The following is a 26,824-nucleotide window of genomic DNA, read 5'->3' as shown; positions in this document are numbered from 1 at the left end:
ATGTTTATCGGGAGTGTCTCTGTTCGGTAATTCAGTCCGTGTCTTCCTCTCGCGGCGTTATCTTGAACCGAAGATCCCTGCTGCGTCGCGATCTCAGGTTCGTGGCGCTCCCACGACACGTTATCTGTCGCGCCACCGATCCCTGTCGCGTCGCCCGCCGTCTCCGGTTCACACCGCTCCCACGTCGCGTTATCTTACGCCGAACGTCTCGAGTTCGCGTCGCTCTCACGCCACGGTATCTCTCGCCGAAACGTCTCGTGTTCGCGCCGTTCCCGCGCTGCGTTATCTCCCGCCGGCGCGCCGGCGCGCCGTCTCGAGTTCGCGCCGCTCCCACGCCGCGCGGTCGCACCTGCTTCCGTCCTGTCCTGCATCTGCGCGCTTGCGTGCGCTTGCGTGCGCTTGCGTATGCTTACGGCCACACTAGTTGGGCGCCAAATGACGTCCCTCGGCTTCAGGTCCCCGTTTTCCCGTTGAAATAAATGTCCTGTTATGCCCGTACTGCCCTCGTCGGAGAGGTGTGGGTCCAGGCCAACGTGGCCGGGACCGGGAAAGGCGGGACCTGGAGGGAGAGTGAAGTGATTGCGAGGAATGTTGGTAGGTTGTCGCAAGCAGAACACGGCATTAACGAATTTCACGAGCCGTCTTTTATTAACGCTTATAAAGTCCTGCCGCAGCCTGGCGGAACCGTCGCGGAACAAGTGCCCTACCTCGGCGACACGGACTCCCTGATGACGGGGCGGTTCTCAAATACGTTTCGGCGCGAATCGTAAAGTTTATTAATGCTAGGCTGACCCAGTGAGAAAGGGCCCGAAGACGGAACGCTGTACATACGCGGCCCGTTACGTAATGTTCCGTGGACGGCGAAAAGTTCAGAGACTCGTAGCACCACGTTCGCGTTGTAGAAACTGCCCGCTAGACACGTCTCCCGATGACTCGTAAGTTAACAATGCTAAGCTGATTCGCGGTGGCAGCTCAGCTGCCGTGACCGACTGCGGACTGAGCGAACGTTCAATCCCGAGCGCAACGTGCGCGGCTCGCGGAGCAACGAACACGTCTGTCTCCGCTCGAGACCAGGACGCGACTGCCTCTCCCCGCTCGCCCGCGGGCCGGCGCCCGCGGGTGGCGGGGAGGGAGGGGAAAATCGGCCGGCGTGGGAGAGAGCTCCGTCCCGCGGCGCGCCAGGCTGCGACTACATACTACGGCGAAACCCTTCAGAAAGTTATTGAATTTTTTACAAAGACATACACGAGACATTAATGAATAAATAAGTTATTTACATTTAAGACCCTTGATCGTTTGCAAATATATATACACAGACATAACCCTCACTGGCATGCTAGGGCGCACGCGGGTGCGTCCCTGGCCGTCGCACTCCACTGGGGACACACAGGGAGGACGTTGACGAGGCATAACGGCCTGAGGGAGCCGAGGAGACACTTGGGTCGACGTCAACTTACTTCGACTAGTGAACAATTGGAAGACAGTGTTACTTCGGTGAATCTTCAACAACCTTAGAATTGAGTTCCGGAGCCGGAGTGGTCTACCACTGCTGTAGAAGGATTTCGCCACTCTGAGACACATCATGCCCTGTTCCGAAACTTCGGCAGATTCCAGTTACTAATCACTGTGGTGGTGTGGAGAAGGACCTATATCACAGTCATCAACGTTAGAAAAAAGCTATCATTTCCTAATGTAGGAAATAAGATAAACTCTGATTGTAAATGTGGTATGTAAATAAGATAAATTTTGTTATAGGTATTGGTATTTGTGTATGGTTATAATGTGTTGTGTGTAATTTTGAGTAGTGATATAAGTGGATTAGTTTAACATTCAAATGATGTATCCTTTTAACTTCTGTTTTAATTCTTTACAGCAGATTCTCATTTGTTTTACAGCCTATTTAAGTGCTTTGATTCAACGTTGCATTTACCCCCCCCCCCCTTCAATATACTCAGAGTATACCATATATAACTATTTTTGTAAAGTTATTGAATAACGTAGGTATTTATTGACTTTGCTAAGCCGAGTAACTTTTGAAATATTGATATTCAAGTGTTTGAAGTAGAAGATTTTGTAGACTAACTGATATTTAACATAAATATTTAAACTCCCTTGTATTTGTAACTCATCAATTGAACTACGTACTACAATAGTATAGCATTTGAATGTTATCTATATTTAACTAGTACATAATCCCAAATTTTATATAAGTAATTTATAACTAAATTTTATTTCGTGTACAATAATGTGCAGATTGAGATAGAAAATCATAAAACAGTTGTTTTCTGAACGAATTATGTTAACTTCATTTCCTTCTCAGTGAAGTAATAATACGAATAATGTTTCAATGCATATTAATCATTATACTTTGTAATGTGCTGTCGTCCCCAGGCCGTGGCTCCTTCCCGATCCCCGACGTGCGACTATGAATTTAGGTTGTAATTATTTTGGCCGACTAACTCACTGAGAGGTGGGGGTTCGTGCCTACTGTGGCCGGGACCGGGAGCTGGGGAGAGGGGGAGGTGATGAACAGGGCAGGAGTATGGGAGTGGAGATCGACGCCAGGAATTGTCCGCTGTTAGTCTACAAGATGTTTTATTTAGTCCTTTTCCCTGAGCGCGCCTGACCCACAACGATGTTACGGGACACGTCCCCCGCCGCGCCGTGAACGAACGCAAATTGCAGGTCAACCACGAAGGTGCACTACTCCGCGACTGAAGATGTCGAACATGGGAGCTAACCGAAACGACGGTAGCGACGCTAGCAACGCGCGTGGCAGAGGGCCTACGGACTCGCGGAGCGCAGCGATACAAGACCTCCCTTGACGGCAGCCAAGCGGCGACTGACGACTCCCCGCCCCGCGCGGCCGCAGCGCTGCGCGAGAGGAGGAGGGGGGTAGGGAGGAAAGAGGCACGGAGGGTCGCGTGTCCACTGCGGGCCAGGCGCGGCCCCTGTACAAAGCTACACGATTCAAACAAAACACATAACTACCCTATTTGAATACACAATTACACGTTAAGTTTTTACAAATAATTATACAAAGATGTCTGTCCTTGAGCGGTCCAAAAGCGAAGTTAGGGCACACGCGGGTGCATCCCTAGCACGGAGCACTCACTGCACTGCACAGAGGGGTTAGGGGGAAAATAGCCCCCCTCAGGTACCCGGCGGTGGGCAGAAACGGCCTCTAAGTCTATGAGGGCACGACGACTGTCGTCATATGCCCCCCCTCTCCACGAGGCCGCTCTGCCCACCGACGTCGGCTCAGGCCGGCAGGCGCTGTCGAGTCTGGTTGTTAGTTCGGTCAGGTGTGTGCTCATCGCTCGTCTGAGGTCGAGCGAACCGCGGCAGCAGCTGCATGACGCTGCAGCGCAGTCCACCCCTGTCCGTCCGTCGTAGGTCGCGGTACTTGTACTGCCCCTCCCACTCATAGTCCCGGAGATAGCGAGGGGCCGTCACGCAGCGCGTGGACCGGCGTACCTCGGGCCCGTCTCCCGCGTGCACCGCCATCGTCGTCTCCTCAGGGAAAATTTCAAGCACCACGGGCTGCGCCCGGTCCACGTCACTCTCCCCGCTAAGGAGTCGCACCGTCACTTCGTCGGCCGTCGTGTCGCTCGTAGTCACCGGCCCGCCCCCCGGCCGTCGCTCCCACGGGCGGGTGCACCCCCGTCGGCGTCTCGTACCATGGTCAGGGGGTGTCACCGTCGGGTCGTTCAGGTCAACCGGGTCCCCGGGGACGGTGTCGTCGGCGGACACCTCCTCGATGGTGACATCTGGCCTGCGCGTTCCGTCATCGTCGTCGTCCCGGGATATCGTGTCCACGAGGTGCTCCAGCTCGTCCAGGCTCGCACCCCGTGGTCTCCCTCCGTCTGACGCGTCAGATGTCAGTGCCATTGTAATATCTTGAAATGTTTTTGAACAGGATAAATCTTGGAAAGTGTTTACGATATTTTCAGCAATATTAAAACTATATTTGAACGTGCTTTTAAGCCTTAACACCATATGGGATACTGTGTTAGCACTGATAAGTATGTATACAGCTTCATGTTGACATCTTCCGGGCCTGCGGCCCCTTTGAGACCGATATGCTACCACCCAAACACCACCACCCTCTATTCAAACCTCCTGCTAACGAGTGCGTGCGTGTGTGTATGAGTTGGTCGCCCGGCAAGAGGGTGCTGTAGAGCCAGTGCACCGCACCCCTAAATGTAATTAAATATAATATTGTAAATTGTTTTTATTGTGTCCCGAGTGTGACATGACGGCAGATCGGCCAGGAGGGTTTTTATGTACTTTTATTTAGAGTTGTGTGTTTAATTATAAGGACGCTTCCGGACATTCGCGAAGCACACCGAAGGAAACCGAAGCCAGACACTGTTTAAATATATCCATTAATAATTGTAATTTTTATTATCCTTTTCAATATTCAGTAAGTGTCAAGTAATTTTTAAGAGTGTTTATTCTGTTTACTTTAGTTCCCCGTGGCACGGAATCGCAAATACCATTAACTGCAATTGTTTCGGCAGAAGGACGCCATTGTAGATCTGTGTAGCCGAGAGCTCAACCAGTCTTCCGCCATCACCGACCGAGAGTAGACGTGCCAGCACTCCGAGGACCTCATCGCTTGTACTGCATCGACTTGCAATTCTGTTCGTCTATAATTATATTTAAATCCTTTTATTTTAGTCCTCGGAGCTCCTCTCGGTCGGGGGACTGCTTAATTAAATACGTTGCGACCATTACAGGTCTTTTGATAAATGGTATAAGTAATTAGATGCCTGACCATGTGGTTGGCCACTTCTAATAAATTTATTCGTGCCGCGGGCGTTTTTCATAGTTCAAATTGTGTGTGTAATCAAATCCGGTGTATTAAACCAGAACGTATTAATTTTAATGCATTATTTTATTTTCTAACTATGTGTGACCATCGCGAGTGTGACGGCGTGTGGGACGCCTAAGAGCCCACGGCGTAGGGAAATAGCGTGCCCGACGCTGAGAGCTGGCAAGTGTTAATACTACGCCGGTTTCAGGAGGGTAAAAATCACGCCTCACATGGGCAACGTCACGATCCCAGGTGAAGAGTCTCTCATAGGTCCGTGCCCATTGCACGGTGGCACTCATAAAACATTCCGAGCTCGTCCTTCAACGAAAGGTCGGAGGCCACGGCCCCGTATCAATGTATACAATCTCTTTTGCATTTGTGTTAGTTGGCAGCATGCCATATTGTCCAGGCACCTGATTTTTAAGCCATTACCCTGTCTTATTTAAATTGTTGGATAAACTCCTATTTTGAAAGACATTATTTAACCCCTGAGATTTGCTGTCACGTTACCTTTATATATCTATGGGAGTTTTGTAATTTATTTTTTACTTTGAATAAATTTGTTGGAATGCCTTTTGAATTATTTGCTTGCTACCTAATTCTTTTTTTCTGACTTACACATGCATCCTTTGCTGATCCATATCAGAAAGAATATTTTATTGTCTGGTTTGTTTTTGCCTTCCTATATATTTTAAGGATGCTCGCAACCTTATTCCCAGGTTTTTTCACTATAGTATTAGGTTAATAATTTTTTTTTCAAATGGTCGTTAATATGACCTCAGAGGCTTACTGGAAGCTGGTAGATGGATAATTGAAGCTACTTTAGGGACAGTTCATTATATTTAACAAAATTAGTGTTTTATGCAAAAAATTACAGATTCTTGCCCCTGGCAAAGAATCAAACCAAGGACAGGAGTCATACGATTCAATCGATTTCGTAAAATGTAATTTTTTTTTTTAATTTATTAAAATTTTTTCCTGAATTTATAAGTTAAAAATTACAGATTTTCAATATGCCATCCAAAATAAGCGACAAGATGGCGGATCCTAAAACAGTCTGTTAATAACACTACTGCACTGTAGCAGGTAATAAAAAACAATATTGTGGCAGTACACTCTAGCAGACGATGGGCGCAATGTTATACACTAGTGCTTCTAGTAGCAAGCATTGAAAAACAAAGATTGCAGCATCACCATTTACGAAATGCTGTATACCTAGGGACACCTGTATTTCGCGAATACATTTAGTGTCAAGGTATTTCACAAAATACTGTAGCTTTTTCTAAGAGTCATGGCAAATTGTGAGGGTGCAGCTGTACGGTGACCACATTCTCATTGGCCCCGTCAAGAGCGGGACGACACCTCTCACCGACCTCAGCCAATAACCACAGGAGAAAAGCTACAGTATTTTGTGAAATACCTTGACACGAAATTTATTCGCGAAATACAGTTGTCCCTACGTATACCGAGAGCTAAGACGTTACACGAAGCAGAATGTTGTGGGAATGACGCTGCCAAACCTTGCTCGCAGAAGGCGCCCTTCCAGCCGGGCCGGCAGGCGCAGACCCCCGCGAGACACTGGCCGTGCTGGGAGCAGTCGGGCACCTGGCAGTCGTGCTGCGGGATGTCGCACTCTGGGCCCTTCCAGCCCTCCTCGCAGTGGCACAGTCCGCCGCCGTACTTGCCGTGGTTGGAGCACAGCACGGGGCACACGCCTGCGACACCACAACCACCACTGTATACTCCCACCCTTATTGAATACCACAAAGCTGATTAACTTTGTGCACATACAGGCCCTGATTTACAAATGGGCCAACGGGGCATTTGCCCAGAGATCAGGTTTTTGAGGGGCGGGACAGTTTAACGTGCGAAAAAAATAGGAAAACAATTTTGAGGTGTGGGAAGTGGGAAAATTAAGTTATTCAACATACGGTAATGATTTTATTTATAAAGAAAAATGTCAAGAGGAAATTATAGTGTATACTAACTATTCCAAAGCATTTTAAATATTAAATCTTAAACCAAATACTTTAGAAATAGATTTAAAACTTTAATAATATACAGTATACTACAGCACATGTTATATTACAGTAGTTATAACAACCATATAAACCTGCAACAACCATTTATTAAATTTAAATAAGAAAAAAACAAACAGCCTCGTAGTATAGTATTTAGTTGCATAATGTGCTGTTTTAAAACTGATAGTAAATAAGCTAGAATTTGTAAAATTTTATGTTGTTTGGGGGAACTGGTGAAGGAGGGGAGGGGGGGATAAAGATTATCTGCCCAGAGTTATCGCTACCTGAAATCGGGGCCTGCGCACATATCTAACCAATATGGCCCTGTTTCATGTAGAAGTGGTTGAAACAGGCCCATTTTCAGCACAGTTACAATACATCCCACAAATGAGTGCACTTTTCTGACAGGTATGGTAACTTCATCAGCACTTTCATAATCTGACAGCTGGAGATTTTCTATAATTTATGAATAAAAATCTGGTATAATTTTCTATAAAATTTCTTTATTTTACATAATGAAATATTTTGTTGTTGTATGATAGCATGTAACACCTTGTCAATTACATGCCAGAAAAGGGATCGGCCTTGGCCTATCGTAAGGAACCATCGCAGCCATTTACAGGAGCAATCTGGGAAACCGTAGAAGATTAACATCTGAATAGACAGAACAGGGTTCGAGCCCACATCCTCTTGAAGACAATTTCAACGTGTTACAGCTGTGCCACTTCGCTCGGTAACAACAGCGCTTTCTGCTGTGCTCGGAGTACTATCTGTGTACCCTGGCTAGGAACACTCATGCATTAAGGGGTTCAGTGGGGCTGGAGTTCATTGGTAGCTACTACAAATAAGTAGAAAATACTGAATTTTTTTAAAGTTATGCGCTCATTTTATACACTATGTTATATAAGATTCTTTTATTTTATATAAACATTAATGGGCCCAAATGTTATTTATTAAGTAGGGATATGTAATGGCTCAGCTTAAAACTTCTTTACTTTCAGACCGTGTTAATTTAAAAAAAAAAATATCTGCTTCTCTCATAACAAGAAGGATGTGCTTGAAAATTAACTTCTGGATATCAAACAAAAAATTATACAGTGACTGAAAACATGCAGACCCAAAAGAGTGGTAGGGGGAAATGAAACAATGTTGTGTACATCCAAGCCTGGAAGCCGGCAACGAGAGGCCTCGCGACTACCATGTACTGGACTGCAAGACAGGGGTGATGTTACAAACTCGCAACAGTGCATGGTTTATTATGTGATGTATCAGATACAGCTAACGTTGTTTGTTCTTGCACCGTGGAACTACATGCACATCACAATCAAGTAGGTCTACATGCAGTGACAGCAAAGCATTGATATGGGTATTCAGAATACCCTGTGAGGTGACTGGACTACATCAGGGAAGAAAATTGTTGATTTACCTGCAGTTGCAATCATGGAGGTGATCTCGGTGGAGGAGTTGGGGGGGGGGGGGGGGAAACCACCCCCGGGAATCAAAAAGCCCTTTTCTGAGGGAGCCCACTTGCACTTGCTAAATCATAACTGTGAAGTGGAGATGAACTGGATATCATACATAACCTGTGGGCCCCACTAAGAATCCTACACAAATTTACGCCCATGGTTATAAAATCCTGAGTTAGAACAAGCTGCTTGCAATATTTCAAGAAAACAGTAGACAAATAATTTAAAATCTGGCTAGTTGTCATCAAGAAGTGTGTATGAGGGCCAAGCCACCAAAACTTTACGGAAATCTCGAAAGTAATACTATACTTTCTAAATACAAGAGCTTTCGGTACATTTTACCAATAGCTGAGGTGAGAGTAGCATTGACACTGTAGAAGCCACTAGAGCACTGAAGGTAGCGACTCACTCTTGGAGCAGTCGACGCCCTCGTAGCCGTCGATGCAGTCGCACTTGCCGAGGTAGCAGGAGCCATGGCCGCTGCAGTCGTTGGGACAAGCAGTCGACACGCCCTCCGCCTCGGCCACCACGAGAGCCACTTCCTGGGCGCGCAGGTCGTCGTTGTAGATGGACAGGAACCAGCGGCCCGTGTCCAGATACTGCAGCAGCGTGACGTTGACCATCATGAGTGGGGCGCCGGGCGCCACCACGCCCGTCGACCTCTTGGCGAGGCTCCTGGCGGGCGGCGGGCTGCGCTCCAGACGGCCCGCGCGCACGACGAACGACGGCAGAGGCGCCGCGTGCCGCGGTCGTCGCACGGTGAAGGTGACGGCGGGCAGTTCCGCGGCGCGCCGCAGCCGGTGGTCCACGCGGCCTCCTCGCACAAACTCCACGAAGTCGTGCTGCGTGACGCTGGGTGCCACGTTGCGGCGACCGTACACGGCGAAGTTGGCGCCCCACGGCAGAGTCAGGTTGAAGCGGATGAAGGCGGGCTCCTTGTTGCGGAACTCGCAGTTCCAGAAGCGGAAGGGCGGCACGAGGGCGGAGTGCGGCACGCCGAACTCGCGCACCTCCACCACGGCCGGCCACTGCTGCTGCTGCTGCTGCGGCTGCTGCGGCGGCTGCTGCGGGTCGCTGCTGGGCACAGGCCCGCCCGTGTGCACCGCCGTGCTGGTGGGCAGCGACTCTGCAACACCCCGTTACCTCACATACACACCGCCTTGATGCTCTGCAACACCCTGTTCCCTCACACACACACCGCCTTGCTACTCTGCAACACCCTGGTCCCTCACACACACACATACACACCGCCTTGCTACTCTACAACACCCTGGTCCCTCACACACACACACACGCCGCCTTGCTACTCTGCAACACCCCGTTCCCTCACACATACACACCGCCTTGCTACTCTGCAACACCCTGGTCCCTCACACACACACACACACCGCCTTGCTACTCTGCAACATCCCGTTCCCTCACACACACACACACACCGCCTTGCTGCTCTGCAACACCCCGGTCCCTCACACACACACTTGCTGTCCTGCTGGTGGGATTGCATACCTCGTATATTCACACTGCTGTCCTCAAGAGCAATTACTCTGGCACAACCTGTATCTCGACTGTACTCATTGCTGGTCTTGAGGGCAACCATTCAGCAATAATCTTTACACTGTATAAAAGGTTCTGTACTTTTACAGGGAAAGTCCTTGGAAACTCAGTTGCCAAAATATCACTTGTAAAACTCCAAGGCAGAGCTTTGGACCACGTTTTATTTTATTCAAATGAGTGATATCGTTGGGAACTGAGTTTCCAAGGATTTTACTTGTAAAATAACAAAAATATTAACAGCGTTAGAATGGGATGTGTGTCAGTTCTGGACTATGCTTTGCCCAAAATGCACGCAAGCACACCTGAGCATGTTTATCTCCCTCTCCATCCCTTTCCGCCTTCCCTCGCCTACTCAGGTTACCTAGAATCACTTAACGTCTCCTCTGATACTTCCCCCCCCCCCCCCCTTCTCATCCTCAGTGGACCTAAGACCAGTTACACTGCCCAGCCTTTCCGTCTTCCCACCAGGCCGAGGGGGGAGCAGTGGATTTATTGGATGTGAGTTGTGGATGTACTGCATAATTGAATATGTGGTAAAGTTTAAAATTTTCTTTGCATTTAAGTTTCTACCTGATTAGAGGTAGACATCCATAAAAGTAAGTTCTGCACTCAATTAAAAAATGTGTGCATGGAGTCAACACGCGACAGAAGTGAAACTTATTGCTTATTAAGTATAGATAGAGATAAATTATTAGTATTTTTAACTGAACAAAACATAATAATTGAGAATAGTAAGAATGCGGGTATTATTTAAAATAAAATAAAACTTTTTTCCATGCCCTGTACTCTCCCATCCATTCACTAGCACTTTTTGGCGCCTCTTTGGCGGTTTATTCGTGCGTTACCTTTGAAAATGTCTATCTGCTTCTGCCTTTTTATTATTTTAGGCATGGTGTTAAAACAAGATCTACAGCGGAATAAAATGAAAGAACAAAAAAAATGTATTCGCGGACAGAAGTGAAATTTATTGCTTATTATGTTATTAGGTATAGGCAAGGCTGTATTTGTGAAGGGTGGGGGGTAAACCGAGCAAATGCCCAGGACGGCATATTTTAGGGGCGGCAAAATTTCTGGAAAATTGCAAAAAAAAAAAAAAAAAAGCATGGATATTAAACACAAGTTTCCAAAATTTAAATCTCCCGCTCTCAGGGGAATATCAATTGACGACATTGGCAATGCTGATTAGTTTCCACGCTACGCGCACATAGTGGTAACGTGGTGACAAAGCGAAACACTCTGCAATGGTGAGAGTCGTTTGGCACATTGTAAAAAAAAATTGTAAGATCAAGAAGTGGGTTTTGTTAGTTGTTCTTGATGTTATTAGCTGAGGTAATAAATAACTTGATATAGTGATTTTACTTAGTTCGTTTATACTTTATAAGATGGAATTCTGGCATTGCGATGTAGTAGGTTATGTTTGAATCGTTTGAAGTTGTTTACCTGTTTATCATATTTTCCTTCGTTTTCTCAGTTTCAGTTTGGATAGTCACTGAAAAAAATGACTGGAATAATGAAACTTATTGGGGCTCAGTATCGATCACTGGCCAAAGAAAAAACAAAAAAGGGAAGAAGAGCATTGAAAAAAGTTCCACACCTTGACGTATGAAGCTATTGAAGTCTAGGGAGAAACAATCTCCCCCCCCCCCCCCCCCCCCCTTATCACATAAACCTAAAGAAGATGAAATAAATTTTCATCAAACGAAATTGAAGATGGAATATCTATCGTTGTTGACTTACTCATCACAATCATTGCCGATCCTTTTCTTTGGGGGAAAAAAACTGATAAAACATGGTTCTATAGTACATATAATGAACATGATAAAACAAAATAAAGATAGTGACTTTTCTAAATCGACATTTCAGTTTAAAGATGGTACCACAGGATTCTGTACTAATGCATTTTTTCAGAGAAAGCTGGCGAACAATGAAATTAATGATAGAGATTACTTAGTGTATTCTGAAAGTCAGGGAAGATTATTTTGAGCACCATGGACTCTGTTTGGGGGACCTTGTGGTTTCTTGAACTTAACACATCCAGAGCTATTGCAACCCATGAAAACAGTTTAAGGCTCCGAGACAGTGTTCTTAGTTTTAAAAACAGAAGTTCTGTTTTGGCCAGGATAGATGGAAAATTATTTACACAAATTGAAAATAAAGTGCAATACTGGCGTAATGTATTACAAAGAATTGTTGCTGTCGTGAATAAACTTTCTTCTCGAGAACTGCATTTCCGTGGCGTTGATGAAGTACTTGGAAGTGTTAATAATGGTATCTTTTTAATGTACATGGAACTTATTGTTGAATTTTATCCATTTATCGCTAGCCACATGTCATGATATAAAGATTCTGGAAGTGGAAAATCTTCGTACCTGTCTTTTGCTACATATGAACAAATAATCAAAATCATGGGGAAGAGAGTAGTTGAAGAAATAATGACACAAGTTAATGCGGCTAAATACTATTCTATCATTGTTGACTCAAGCCCTGAAATTGCACACAATGACCAGTTAAGTTGTCTCTTGCATTAAGTCAATAAAGAGGGGTAAGCAGAAGAGCAGTTTGTTGGATTTGTACCTAATCCAGTACATGGTGGTCAGGACCTGGCAAATGCAGTAATACATTTTCTTGAGAGTCATGGATTGTAGGTACATAGGTAACTGAAGAGGACAGAGTTATGATAATGCACCAAATATGTCAGGTATTTATTCAGGCTTGCGAGCTAGAATCAGAGCTGTCTCTTCTTACACTAACTATATTCATTGTTCAGCGCACACTCTGAATTTGGTGGGTTCAAGTGTAGCAAGGAGTAACTTTGGTTAATTTCATATTTTGCAAGAAATATTTAATTTTTTCAGTGCTTCTAGTTATTCATGGAATCACTTAAACACATTTTTCAGAGAAGATAACTTGAATGTAAAATCTCTCTGTATTACCCGATGGTCTTCTAGAGAAGAAGCTTGCAGAAGCTTTAACAAATATGGCGAGGCAATCGTCAGAGAACTGTTGTCAATCATAGGGAATGAAAGCGAGAAGTCTTTGGTGAAATCAGAAGCTAAATCCATAATGAAGTCGTGTAGTCTTGAGAAATCTTTTATGACTGTAGTTTGGGATTCCATTCTTGAAAGATTCAATGTTGTAAGTAAGCAATTACAAACAGCAGACATGGACATAGCCACTGTTTAAAAATAGTGCAGTTCTTTAGTTGGTTTCTTGGAAGAAATGAAAATGGGATATAAAGTTTTCAATAATCTGAGCCAGAAAAATTTAAATCTCTTTGAAATATTACTAAAATTGAACAAGATAAGAAACACACTGAGAAAAAGAAAAGATAATTTTATGAATCTGATTCAGACACTGAAGAAAGTGATGAATCAGATGATCTACAGATATCCTTACTTTTCATTTTTGATAAATTGATTGAAGAATTTAACAAGAAAGTTTCTTCCTACAAGGACTTCAGTGAACCATTTATATTTGTGATAAATATGAATATGTTTAATCCACTTGAAATACAGGAAGCGTCATCCAGACTTCAGCAAATCTACCGTTCGGATCTTGAAGATTCAACATTTGTTCTTGAATGCTTACACTTCAAAAGCTACATATCTGACGTAAAGAATGAAACTTCATCATATTCTATTCCACAGCTCTACAAGATAACAAAAGGAGAGTGTTTGCCGAAACTTAAACATACTTCTACAAATATACTTGAGCACTCTTGCTTCAAACTGCTCAGCAGAGAGATAAATTTCTGCTTTAAGACACATAAATAATGATTTAAGATCATCACAAATAAAGGATCGTCTTATTCATCTTGATGTTCTTGCATTTGAATCTGACTTAACAGTAAAACTTAACTATGAAGAAATAATACATTTGTTTGAAAATGACATGGCAAGCAGGCTTGCAAGCATGGCTTCGCATGTGCCACTCGCCGTGTCAGCTGCTGGGAACAAGACCCCCTGGAGTGGGGGGCCTACACCCCGGACGCCGTCGCGACAGAGGCAGCACGCAGCTAACTACCGCCCGTGCCTCGCTCGCTGGGACAAGCCGTACCTTCCGTGGGCGCCTGCGACGAGGTGACGTCTCTCGGCTCCTCGTCCTGCGCCACGGCCTTGGCGTCCTCCACCAGGATGCAGCTGGAGCCGTCCATCCCGGGCCGCATCGAGCTCACCGCTGCCAACACCAGCGACACACGCCTCACCTCACCCGCCCACTCCTGCCAACACCGACATCTTACAGGATACCGCTCTCGCCGGCGGCGAAACAAAGATTTACAAGCCAATGAGAATGTGGTCACCATACGGCTGCACCCTCACAATTTGCCATGACTCTTAGAAAAAGCTACAGTATTTTGTGAAATACCTTGACACTAAATGTATTCGCGAAATACAGGTGTCCCTAGGTATACAGCATTTCGTAAATGGTGATGCTGCAATCTTTGTTTTTCAATGCTTGCTACTAGAAGCACTAGTGTATAACATTGTACCCATCGTCTGCTAGAGTGTACTGCCACAATATTGTTTTTTATTACCCGCTACAGTGCAGTAGTGTTATTAACAGACTGTTTTAGGATCCGCCATCTTGTCGTGAGCCTCGCCGACTTTCACGCGTTACAAAACTGATTCTATGAGACGCGCGAAGACGTTGAAGACCTCACTGCGGCAGTTACCAGCCTCCCGAGACGGCGGGGGGATACCCGTCAGCTCAGCTCAGGGATTCCATTCAGGAGGGTCGAGAGTAAGTTTGTGTTTGAAAATTTCCTTTAGCATTTTCTAAGGGTCAAACACAGATTCTCTGTCAAATTATGATTCTAGTTAACATGAAGTCACATAGGTATACCCGGGGGTGGGGCGGTGGGTGAGGGAGGAAGGGCATCCAACCAAATCCTAAAAAAAATCTACCGTTTACATCAAAAAAGAAAAGTGGTTCTCACCCCATCCACAACCAAACTAAATTAAATTCTGAGTATGCTTCTGAAGCTCGTTACGTTAACTTCGCATCATCGATATGTTCAGATATAAGTCCAAAGCAGTGTTTTTTTTTTTTTAGATTATTTTGTATTTGTGACATAACGTTAAAGTTAATATAACATGAAAAAGTAACATAGGAACAACCAATTACAGCAGAAACACGAATGTGCTTCTTTTTGTTAATGTAGGGTAGACCAGGGGAAATCGGGTCACGGGGTAAACCGGGTCATCGTAACAAGATCTGCTGTCTTGTGGCTAAATAATGAACTGGAGTCTACGGAACCTACCAAAGAGTGCTGCTATCTGTCTATACAACCGTCCACTACAAGGCGAACATCGTCTGTAACAACATTCTGGTAGTCTGTGCGACATGAACCCGAACCTGTGTAGTCCTGAAGTGGAAAATTCTTAACAATGTAAGTTTTATTTTGTTTCAAATAAGCCTTTACGTTCGCATTTCGAAATAGTATTGTAGTTTAAGTAATGGAGTACGAAAATATGTACTCAATTAACATTCTTCTGCATTACTGAAGCTCTATATGTTTGACAGAATTTATAATATTTTTCTTTTTTTTAAAGTGCGAAATGGGGTAACTCGGGTCGCTGCCGTTGGGGTAAAACGAGTCACTGCATACAGTGGGGAAATCGGGTCGCTTCATATATTTGATATATATTGTGAAGCACTTTATTCTTATTTCTCAATTTTTAAGTTAAGACCTATTCTAAATAAGTGGAAAAAATGAATTTAAGGCACATGACTTCAACTTTAGTTGAAATTTGTAAGTACTTATAATAATATTGAAGTTTAGTACATGTTAAAATAATGAAAATATTATCCATGTAAATATAGAATTACGAGTTCACTGCCAAAGATGTAAGTGGAAGGAGCACCACAGAAGAAGTGAGATGCCTGTTACCAACACCGGAAAAATTAACCCCAAAGAGAACAGGTGAACGAAAAACTGTTGCTTCTCTAAGGCTATTGTCAAAAGAGAATCGCACATTGTTGGAATCCAGGAAATTGAAAAGCAAGAAGCAGGTGTTAAATTAAGTTCAAAGCAAAGCTAAATTGAACCTCTGAAGACGAAGAAGCGAACAAAAACTAAAAACACATCCGAGTTGGAAATTTTTGGAAGAAGGCCAGGATGATGAGGAAGATGTTCTCTGAAACATGTGCAAAATTGCATACAAAGACATCAGAAGCTGCACTGCTGGAGACTGGATTCAGTGCCAGTCTTGTAAAATGTGGTACCATGAGCGCTGTGTCAATGCTTTTCAGTGTAAACAGTTTGTATGCGGAATGTGTCTGTCAAAACAGTAAAGAAAATCTGTTGATCCGATTTGCCCCACTTGTGATCCGATTTACCCCACTTCTGTCCAAATCGGGTCAAAACATTTCATTTTCCTTTTATCAAGTTTAACGTCAATTCGTAAGGAAGATTGGCTAATATTTGTATGTAAATATGTACATAAATGTATGACTGATATTACTGTAGATTATTTTATGGTAAATTAATATTGGTTTTATACTTATTCAGGAATTTCAAAAAATTGACCCGATTTCCCCCGGTCTACCCTACCTACTTTTCTTTATCACTAATGTTTGCTGTAATTAATTGTGAAAACGGAGATAGAAAGTTAAAATTCGTCTTTTCGTGAGCATGGATGTTTCATAATAAATAAATCAACCTTTAAAAATAATAAACACAATTAAAAACTATGGGTTGGAAATAGTGCAAAATTACGTGTAATAATTAAACGATTTATTTTTATTACTAGATCTAGTATGCAGAAACTATGATAAAATGTACAATACGCATTTTCAAAATATACATACAAACTTGTGCCGAAAGATTAATGATACACGTTAGCGCTATATTTGCACTTAAATTTTTTAATGAATTTCAGAACACAAATTGTTTTTGGTAGTTTTCCAGAGCTACGATACTCTTAACAAGGCATCACTAACTTCAATTTGAACTATTAAGTACTAAAATGGCAAACTAATTATGAGTCCCATGTTCAGTTGAACAAGGATCGACCTTTAAAGGGCCCAAGATCAGCCGCGGCGCGTGAACAGATTATTCCTATTGCTTATTCCCTAGAGGCTATTCCATTTAGGGTGTACCTACTAGGAGAATGTTCTACCTTTTCTAAGGTTTTAAATTTCGAGTCTTCACTTGCCTAAAAGCTGTCTTTCTTGATTCATTTGGTTTTCTACCACCGTTATGTTATTGTTTCGGTCTTATGGTTTGTTTTATACATTTTTTCATTTATACATAAATATATATGAAAATAATAATATGATTATATAAGACAACACAAGCACATATATATTCTTAAATTGCGAACTTCCGCACCATATACAATGCGGGTTTTCTTTAATAGTCTCGCAATATATGTTTTAAACCAGTCTTCAAGTTCATTGGGCTGACCTCCATTGACCGGATTATATAAGGGTCCTGTTTCTTCATAGGTTTAGTCTCTTATTACTATACTGTACCGAACAAGGTCTTATAGCAGAATGCCGTATCTTCTATTACATCATTTTCGCAGTAGTTCTTCTCCTGATGCAGTCCTTGGCAGTTCTTCTCTTGATTGGTCTTGCAGTACTTAGTGTTAAGTTCTTCATTACACATTGGGTCTTCATCTTCTTGAACATGTCTTCAATGATGTTGTTTGTCATTAATCGGGCATGGTGTAATATTATCTTTATTGACATATTTCGTATAGGAGTCCAACAGTTCGATTACTCTTCCATGAGAAGAATTGTCAAATCAACTCACGAGGGTACTGTATCATATATTTACGGCGGGGGTGTTACTCTATATCTTATTAACGAATATGCTCAACTAGCTAAACCCGACCACGCTTCGCTGTGGCTCAGTCTGATATGAAATGAATAGGAACGTAAATCAAAGCATTCAAGCGAACATAGATTCACCGAGGAAACAAATCAATCAATTCAATACCCTGCTTTGCGTTGCTATGGCTATACTGTGGAATGAAAGGAAGAAAAAAAAATTCCACATAAAATTATATCTTATTTTAAAGCTAGTGGCTGGACTACATTTCTTGTATGACCGTATTCTGCATAAACATAAAGATCAGACGGTTAACTAACTCTTGAGTATGTGACGTATAATTGGCCACGAGAGAAGCATTCGTTTTCTAAATTCAAACCGCACGCTTGCAAAGATTGCCCTTGCGCTTTATTGATAGTCATAGCGAACGCAATGAACGCGTTTCGGAATGAGTGGTATTCGTGGAAGTAGTACGTCTTCACCTGTATGAGGTCAAATCAGAATTGTTGCTTCAATTAGATTGCTCATTTTTTTTTAAAACTACTTATCATGTGCCATTGCATAACTTTGGCCGATTGATGTTTCGGAGTAATATAATTGACCATCCAATATTCAAATTCAGAATGTATGATGGTAATCCCGGAAATTGAGAGAATTAAGAAATTTAGTTGAAAAATTCACAGGTTTATCACGGAGTCATTGAAATTGTATGTCACTGTTTCTCCTGCGATTCTGTTTAAGATGATGTTGTACATATCTTATACGTTGACATGTTTAGCTGCTAGGCTAAATCATGCGTGATTTCGATAATTTGTTTCGATGCTTTGAAAAACCTTGTCTACTAATTATTCTTCACGAATTGGAAAAAATAAATGGGAAGGTGATTTTTTCTGTTTCTGGATTTGTAGGTAGTGTCGTTACCGACCTCGAATAGGTAATTGTCTTGAAAATGTCAGCTGTTGGATCGGTTTGAAGCTGAACTCTCAAGTTTGCTGTTAAATGCATTTTTTGGGCTGTGCTCCAAAAAGTTGAATATTCCAAAAAAGGCATGAAATTCATCAACTGTTATTAATCGATGTATAACTGCGGGGGTTTATTATAAGTTACTAGGAAAGTAGTTCCCGTTTAAAATGACTATTATCGGAAGATTTCACGTATTTGGTTTTCTAAGTTGCGTGTGGCGTCTCGATTCTAAGTGACCGCCGATTGGGAGATCCTGACTGCTACTGGGCTCTTGGAACCTGACTGCACGACCGGTCACACGCTTTCAAACACGGCGGCTTGGAAGCGTGGTGGCTACAGTTACATATAAGCTGGATATCCACTCATTCACTGTTTAGGCTCTACTTGCATTATTCTTTAAGTAATTATAAATACATTTACGATTTCTGTTTAGGTACCTATAATTCCAATATAAACAATTATTATATTAGCTATAGTTTCCTTTTTATATCATCTAATGAAGAAGTGGCAGAGTGGGTTAGGTCATGGTGTTGTACCCTCAAAGAAATTTTTTTTTTACTTCAAATCTACTCTTACACAATTTGTCTTTTTTTTCGAAATTAAGTGGGTTTCATTTTTGTTCAAACAGTTAACGACTTTAAATTATATTAAGGTATCTAGAATTTTAAGTTTTAACCTTGTCTTGCCTATCTTTATCAGCTTACTCGGATGTTGTTTAGTGCTATTAATTTCGTATTTAATATTTTAATCAATATTGTCAAGACTTACATTTTAGAATATTATTTATAGTTTTAAACTATGCTCAAAAGACTTAATATTTATTAATACAATAAAGTTAAAAGAGTTTATTTTGATATGCGAAATTACCGAAGATTGCTCTGAAAAAGTAAAGCTATAGTCAAATGTAATAAAAAAGCCGACCTAATTTTTTTCTCGTTTTTATTTTTGTGAATGAAAATGAATACTAAATCATTTTATGGAAAAAAATTTCAATTTTTTGAGAACTGAACCCAAAAATTTCTCACGCAGCCGTTACAGCATGCGATGCAGTCATCCAAACACCTGAGCTAAATCAGTCGTTAATACAACGTATAGTTATATATAAATGTAGAAAAGCTTGCGAATAAGTATGTATTTATTTTTGGTTAATCTGTTTTTTTTTTTAATTTAAAAAAGCTAATTCTTTATGTTTTTCAATGTTTAATGTACGAATTCGTCTAGTAGCCGTAAAAACACTGTTATACTTTAATACCATTCAGACATAAAAAAAATTAAAGTGATTGTGTTACATTTAATCTTGCAAGATGTTCATTGTGTGAACTGCACAAGATTTTTCGTACGACGAATACCATTTTCCTCTAACCCCAATCTACACGTGTGGATGCATGGAATAATTTATCGGAATACAGCGGGAAACTTCACTCTAAATTTCCCTTTTTTCGTACTAAACAAAAACGAGATGGTTATTTCATTTGCAACATGGTATTATTCATAATGTATGTTGTTCCACAGTTATACATTATTTTACCGTTTTGCAAGCGCAGAGTTTAAATAAATATCTACGATGTAGTAATAAATTATGAAGCTGTAACGGCTGCTTAGTGTCGCCATTTTGTTTGTCTGGAACGCCCGATCGGGGGAAGGAAAGAGAAGGGGTTGGGAGTCGCTAGACCCGAACATTGCCGTACCGATAAAGCACTTGGAATATCATTTTGAACACGTGTCAGTTAAACTGATTTGTTCCGATAGGCGAAAGAGCAGTATGTCGGAATCGACATCGAAAAGCTTACGATATAATAAACGAAATACTTAGAATAAACCCCCTGGAAGCATTGCCTGAAGTCACCGGATAGTAACACCAAAGCTACACCTAATTGAACCTGATTTTTTCTCAAGCCTTTCAATGTATCGTCTAATGCTTCCAATGACATATTGTGAGCCAACTCTTAAAACGTGTACTATTGCAAGTGAAAACTAAAGACGGTGGTAAAAGTCATTTTTCATTTTTTTTTTGCGCGCGCATTCATAATGTGAAGAGTCTAATCTCATTTTCGCTAGACCTTCCAGAGATAATTAGGCTCTAAATTATATATTAGCAGAATGTGAATAGAACGTATAAAAATTCTATTAAAAAAGTAATTTTTCTTTTTCAAAAACGTTCAGACACGTATATTTTTATTTCTAACCGAACATCATAATATCAAAATTCATGGTTCTTACTTTGAATATGACGGACTTCCGGAAAATTTCTGGGATACTTTTTGAAAATTTGGCTATACAAAAACATTCGCGTATTGAAAAACAAGGTTGGGTCAAAATGTCAAGTCTTATCGATCGACTACTTTTCGAGTTTTGCAAGCACAGACATACGGAGACGTTATGTTGATCAGTTTGTTCTCACATCCACTCGTCAAACTGCTCCAAAGGTGCTCCGCAGACGTAGCGAGCTACTGAGAAGCAGCGAGGTGGGAGACCCGGAGCCGCCACACGCCTCCTGCCCGCCAGAGACCTCGCTGGCGGCCCCGCGCCAGGCCCCTCCAACTCGAATAGGGCAACGAATTCCTTACAGAATAATTCCGAGGATTCGGTCTAACATGCTGCAAACGTTGTAATATAAAAAAATGACCATTATTTTAATAAAAATGTACTACAGAAAGTAAGCAAATGGTGTAATATTAATTAAAACGTGTACAACTTGTTTTATTATTGAATTTTAATATAATTTAATAAATAATTTTATCATGATGGTGGCAGCGATGACAAATCAAATTTTATTTATTTAGTGTGTTTAGCAGTTGGCACAATTGGGGTCCGTACTTCGGGTATGTTCGGCAAACAAATGAGCCTGATAAGGTTCGCTCGTAATAACATTGAGTTAAAACTCTTATCCTTTATATACTCTTTGCCCCGCGCCGTGTTTGTTACGCGCAACGCCGGCCACATGCTTCGCATTGATTTTGCCATTTGCCTCGCCTCGCAGTGCCGCGCGCCGATCGATGTACTAAACTGCAAACATAAGTGGAAAAAAAAGGCGAAGGAAACAACTCCACCGAGTGCCATCGCTCATTTCGCATGCTTAAGAGGTAAGTATGTATATGTTCCTCCGAGTGCTAGCTTCTGGGTGAAGTGCTGGAGCCGTCGACCGTCATCTTGGATCGTGACTTCACGGCGGCCATTTTGAATTCCCTCATCTTGAAAATGAATGCCCTACTAACGATAGTTGCATTTTTTCGTTACGGTAGAACTTTCAACCATTTTGAAATTATGACGTCATGGTCGCCATCTTGGATCTGACACAACAGCCATTTTTTTTTCCGATTCTGATGCCACAGCCACCATCGCGTCGACCCGGCGATAGGCGCTCATCGGCGTCTACTGCCTGATCAGCGGTGAGTTTGAGGTAGTAGCTGCTCTCACTACTGGGGAACAGCTGGCGCTACTAACACACGCCCTTCTTCACAGATATGCTTTTCTGAGCAAGGCTGGCGTCACACTGTGAGTGTCTGCCGCTGTGGCTAAAACTTACGCAACGTTTTTTTTTTTAGCGGAATATTCTTTCAACCGCCTTTCCTATAGTGCACAATGCAGATCTCTCAAAAACGCATTAGGAAAATTGATTAAAACTGAACACGCACCTGTGTTTCCGTACCATGTGCGTCTCTGCCTGAGGACGGGAGCAGATAGCAGTTCCCGAAACGTCGCTTGTTTCTGTTTTGGTAAAACTATTGTGTTCGTTTTGTCTTTTCGTTTTGTCGTGTTTTTGTCTCGTTTCAACTGTTGTGCTGAATTATTTTGGGTTCAATATTTTTGTGTTGTCATCATTTGTGGGGTTTTTTATCGTCCTATTCTTTTTGGAAAACTATTGTGTTTGTTTCGTCTTTTCGTTTTGTTGTGTTTTTGTTTCGTTTCAACCGTTGTGCTGATTTTTTTTTGGGTTCAATATTTCTGTGTCGTCATCATTTGTGGGGTTTTTTATCGTCCTATTCTTTTTGGAAAACTATTGTGTTTGTTTCGTCTTTTCGTTTTGTCGTGTTTTTGTTTCGTTTCAACCGTTGTGCTGATTTTTTTTGGGTTCAATATTTCTGTGTCATCATTTGTGGTTTTTTTTTTTCGTTCCCTTAGTAGCCTACATCTTCTTTGTTTGTTGACCATATTCCTGTTACGGAATATTTTGCGGTGTTTATATCCTTGTTGAAAACAGCAATTTTTTGCTTAATTTTGTGTTTTTTGTCTTTTTTTATTTATTTATTTTTAATTTTTTAGTTTTTTAGTTGTTCTTCAACAGAAAAAGTTCTTAGCAATGGCGTATGTCCAAAAACTTACATCAAGTCATGCACTCCCATTGCACAAATCTTTCAAAGATAACACGAACAATTTATATAGAAGAAATCATTCAGTAGGAACTGGCGCACAAGTTGCTTCCAGCGGGATCTCACGACGTCATCTGTGATTATGAATGGAAAAAACTGTAGTTAGCCTTTATTGAAATCCAATAAAAAGAAAGTATTTATAACTTAAAAACTCCACTACAACTTGCTGCTTTATGATTTCCACAATGTTTAAGTTAAATTGGTTTATTTTTAGAACAAGGATGAAACAAATTTCGTCGTTCGTTCATAAAATGAGTGTTTATGCTGAGCGTACTGTTTTCAAACTGAATGTAACACCTAGGGCCTACATTCCTTTCGAAACCATTGTTGTGTATCGTTCATACGTCACGTCACTGTATTCAGTTTTCCTAACAAGTTGATCGGATGGCATGGGTGATTGCTTATTTCATACGTGCAGCTCGCATGACGTCACTGCATTTGAAGGAGGACTGAAGAGTTGTAAATAGTACAGTACATGCTACATCAGGCTGGTGTGCCTAAAATGGCAAAAGTATCCATCATGGAGTCGTGTTGCTGGGTGTCAGTCAAGAGTGGCGCGTCCTTTACTGAAACACGTCGACGTTGACGCCGGCCGCTGCGTCACACACGCCTGTCCGCCGGAATTAGCGCGGGCAACCCGAGCGCGGCAGCGGAACAGTTCGTCGTGTTCCGACCTGTATCCCCCCTCCGCCCGGCGGCGGGTTATTATCCAATTAGCGCGCCAGATGTAAGCCGAGCGAATAGGGAAGTCGTGATTACACGGCCCACCGTCGCCAATCAGACGCGAGCGCCGCGCATCAAAGGCGCCGCCGCGTAGTTTGTCTCTGTGTGCGCCCGTGTTTGGGGGGCGGTCTCCTGTCAGAACACCGCGAACCTCTGAAACAATACGTACCTGTCAGAAACTGCATTCATAACTGGCGTATTGCATGGCACGTGTAGCCTATTTATAACATGGCGTGGACGCGTTTATCAGCAGAACCGTTACCGTGTAAAATCCTAAACACTGGATCCAAGTTATATGAAACGTTGTACAAACGATACAAATTTATGTTTTTTCCTTCAATTCACGCAATCGCCGATAAATAGAGACCTGCAAAATTCGCGGATTCATTTCGTGATATGCTACAATTCAAATAATTATACCTTAGCGCTGCTTCTGCAATTGGTTCACTGTTAATCTGGAGTAATGAAGGACAATTAGAGACCCTCACCCAAAGAAGTGTCGAATCATAGACACTCGGTCGAGACGACGCACAAGTCAGCAGCCAATGAACAGGTGGCATTTACCCGAGTGTGTAGAGTGTAGTAGAGTCTATCCTGGAGGTCACTGAATCCGCGAATTTTGCAGGTCTCTACCGATAAAGTGTCCCTCGTGAATGATATCAAGTGTATCTTATTGTACACGGTAACCGTCATCGTAAAAGTACTCGTTTAAGCCAAGAAATACGTTCGAGAGACGAAACTCGAGGACAAACACACCCCTGCGACCTCGACAGTCCTGCGTGTCAGCCACAGAAGCCACCCGGATCTCCGGAGCAGCTCTCGGACCGCGCGCGGTCTTCCGGAGCCGCGAGTGTCCTCGGTGGTCGTGGTCGCTGAGGGACACGGGAAGGGTTCCCGGTACTTTGATACAGTAAAAGAACCGGGAATTTAAATTCGATTGCCGGTTGTTTCGGCACTTTCGGGAATCGACATCGACAGCATAAAATTTCGTGTTTTATTCCACGCTAAGTTTACTTTCATGCGATCCTCTCCTCTGCGAGGCTAGTGACGCGAGAGGAGTGTCAGTCGATGGTCGGTGATCGAACTGCTGTGTGTGAGCCTGTGGCTTTTGCTCCGAGATTCTTTTAAGTTTGCTATGAAAAGAAACAATGTTATTTTATGTTAATAATTGTGTGATTTTGGGATGCGTCAAAGCGATCATTTGTTTAGGAGGTTTTTTACCCCCTTCAAAAATTTAAAGATTGAGATTAAAACTGAGAATAATATGATTTTGTTCAAGTTAGTAGATACTTTTTGGAAAACAATATTGTAACAATGTTCATCTTTTTAACTTTTGGTCACTAGAACATGTTTAATCGTTCAAAACTAACTATTGCTACTTCAATCACCGACTGCTGCGCCATTAATAAAAATAAATGCCTAGTAGGTACCGAAAGTACTGGGAAATCTCGGTTCCGTTGAACGCTAGTACCGAAATTCCAGGTCCTGAGACCCGGTCACGGACACCAGCAGTCGCGAGCTTCTAGTCGGCGCGCGATGCAGCCTCCCTGAGCCTCGGCGCACACCTGTACCACGCGGTTCTGCCGGCCGAGTCCTCCACGCTCGCCAGAGATGTGCAGCATCCGACCTCGAGTGGTCTCGTGCGGCTGATACACACTCGCGCACGGAACTTGACGCGGTGCAGTGCTGTACGCATGTTAATGCGCCACACCTGCAGTGAACTACAGTCACAAACGTATCTACTCTCATGTCAAGGGCGCCAAACAGTGAAATTATGAATTTTAAAGTATAATGATTTCGTTACTTCTAATGGGTTTTATCTATGTCGATACTGTAATTAATAATTTTATATATGTCACGGAATTAAAATTAGGTAACAACTATATCAGTTTAATGTTTGTAAATTATAGCAATAAATGTACAATAAATTCAAACAATATTTTAATCGTTCTCTAAAATAACAATGTTCTTTACAGAAAGTTACCAAGTCGACATATCCAGATTGCAATAACTAGAATGAATAAATATTTTATACGGAGGATGGCACATATTTAGCAAAAGTCTTTTGTTCTAAATGTCTGACGTACGTATTTTTCAATACGTTCAGTAAATAAAATTAACTAACTCGAATTTATTTTATGTCCGGCAACTAACTCAACGACAGTGTCTGATAAAAATTTTCTCCGAAAATCACCTCTGGTTTAGCAAAATATACTCTCATATTATAGTGTCAGAGTTTTGAGCATGAATGTCCAAATGTTCAATGTTCATGTAATATTAATTTTCAAACTAAATTTAATAATAACATTTCTACACAAAATTACACGGCGAATACACTCTGTGGTGTTCAATACGAAACACCATCCTTAGGCTGGTGAATTTGTTAGAATCTTGAAAATATTTCAACGACATCTAATTAATCATTCCATTTGTAGACTAAAATTTTAAACTATGAAATGCAACGGCTCCGATAAAATCTAAAAAAAAAAAAGAAAAAAAACTTGAAAAATTACTAAACCCCAGCTTTGGACCTGATTTCCGACAAAGAATATATATTTTTTTTTAAATTCTGCCCATCTTGTTGGAATTCATTAAACCTTTAATACTATAAAGTTTCCCTTTGTCTTTGTGAACTGTGGTTTGCGCCATCCGCCACAGACTGTGGTTGTTACGTATTTACGTTCCTTGACTTCCGTCCCGTTCACGAAATTACTCCCACCAAATGCCGCATACCGAGAGCTATGATGTTCCACATCAAAAAAATAAGTAATTTTGTAGATTGTGACAGTTCTAATAAGCAGAGCGAGCACTACTATTGATCAAGAATAACTTGTCACAGAAATGATATCGATGCTCGTTAGATGATTTCGAATCACCTTCCATTGAAGTCTCCTTCGCTGGCGAAACATCATTCATCACTGTTTCCTCTGCAGCCAGCACTGCGGTTATTAAAGTCTCTTCCGCTGGTGGAACCATGCCTGTTGAAGTCTCCTGTAGTGTTGTTGTTGATGCCGATGATACACATTCCATCGGGATCTGCATCCTCGCTGACGAGATCTCCGCAGTCAATGTCACAGCTTCCATCAAGGTCTTCGTGGTTGTCGTCGACGGTGCCAACGAGATCTGCTTCA

General features: G+C 42.2%; 1 protein-coding gene across 1 annotated transcript in view; it reads right to left on the bottom strand.

Moving 5' to 3' along the window:
- The window catches only part of LOC134531692 (teneurin-a), a 1,284,829-nt gene that overhangs the window by 154,557 nt on the left and 1,103,448 nt on the right, over positions 1-26,824 (bottom strand). Inside the window, exons 4-6 of the mRNA XM_063367503.1 lie at positions 13,917-14,036; positions 8,716-9,432; positions 6,340-6,534 (exon numbers count right to left, since the gene is read on the bottom strand). Coding sequence (XP_063223573.1) covers positions 6,340-6,534; positions 8,716-9,432; positions 13,917-14,036 — 1,032 coding nt within the window. The remainder of the gene's footprint in view (positions 1-6,339; positions 6,535-8,715; positions 9,433-13,916; positions 14,037-26,824) is intronic.

This window comes from Bacillus rossius, chromosome 5 (assembly GCF_032445375.1).
Source record: "Bacillus rossius redtenbacheri isolate Brsri chromosome 5, Brsri_v3, whole genome shotgun sequence".
NCBI classification, from domain to species: domain Eukaryota; kingdom Metazoa; phylum Arthropoda; class Insecta; order Phasmatodea; family Bacillidae; genus Bacillus; species Bacillus rossius.
Note: the sequence above shows the minus strand (reverse complement) of the source record. Positions and strands in the feature narration are given on the sequence as shown.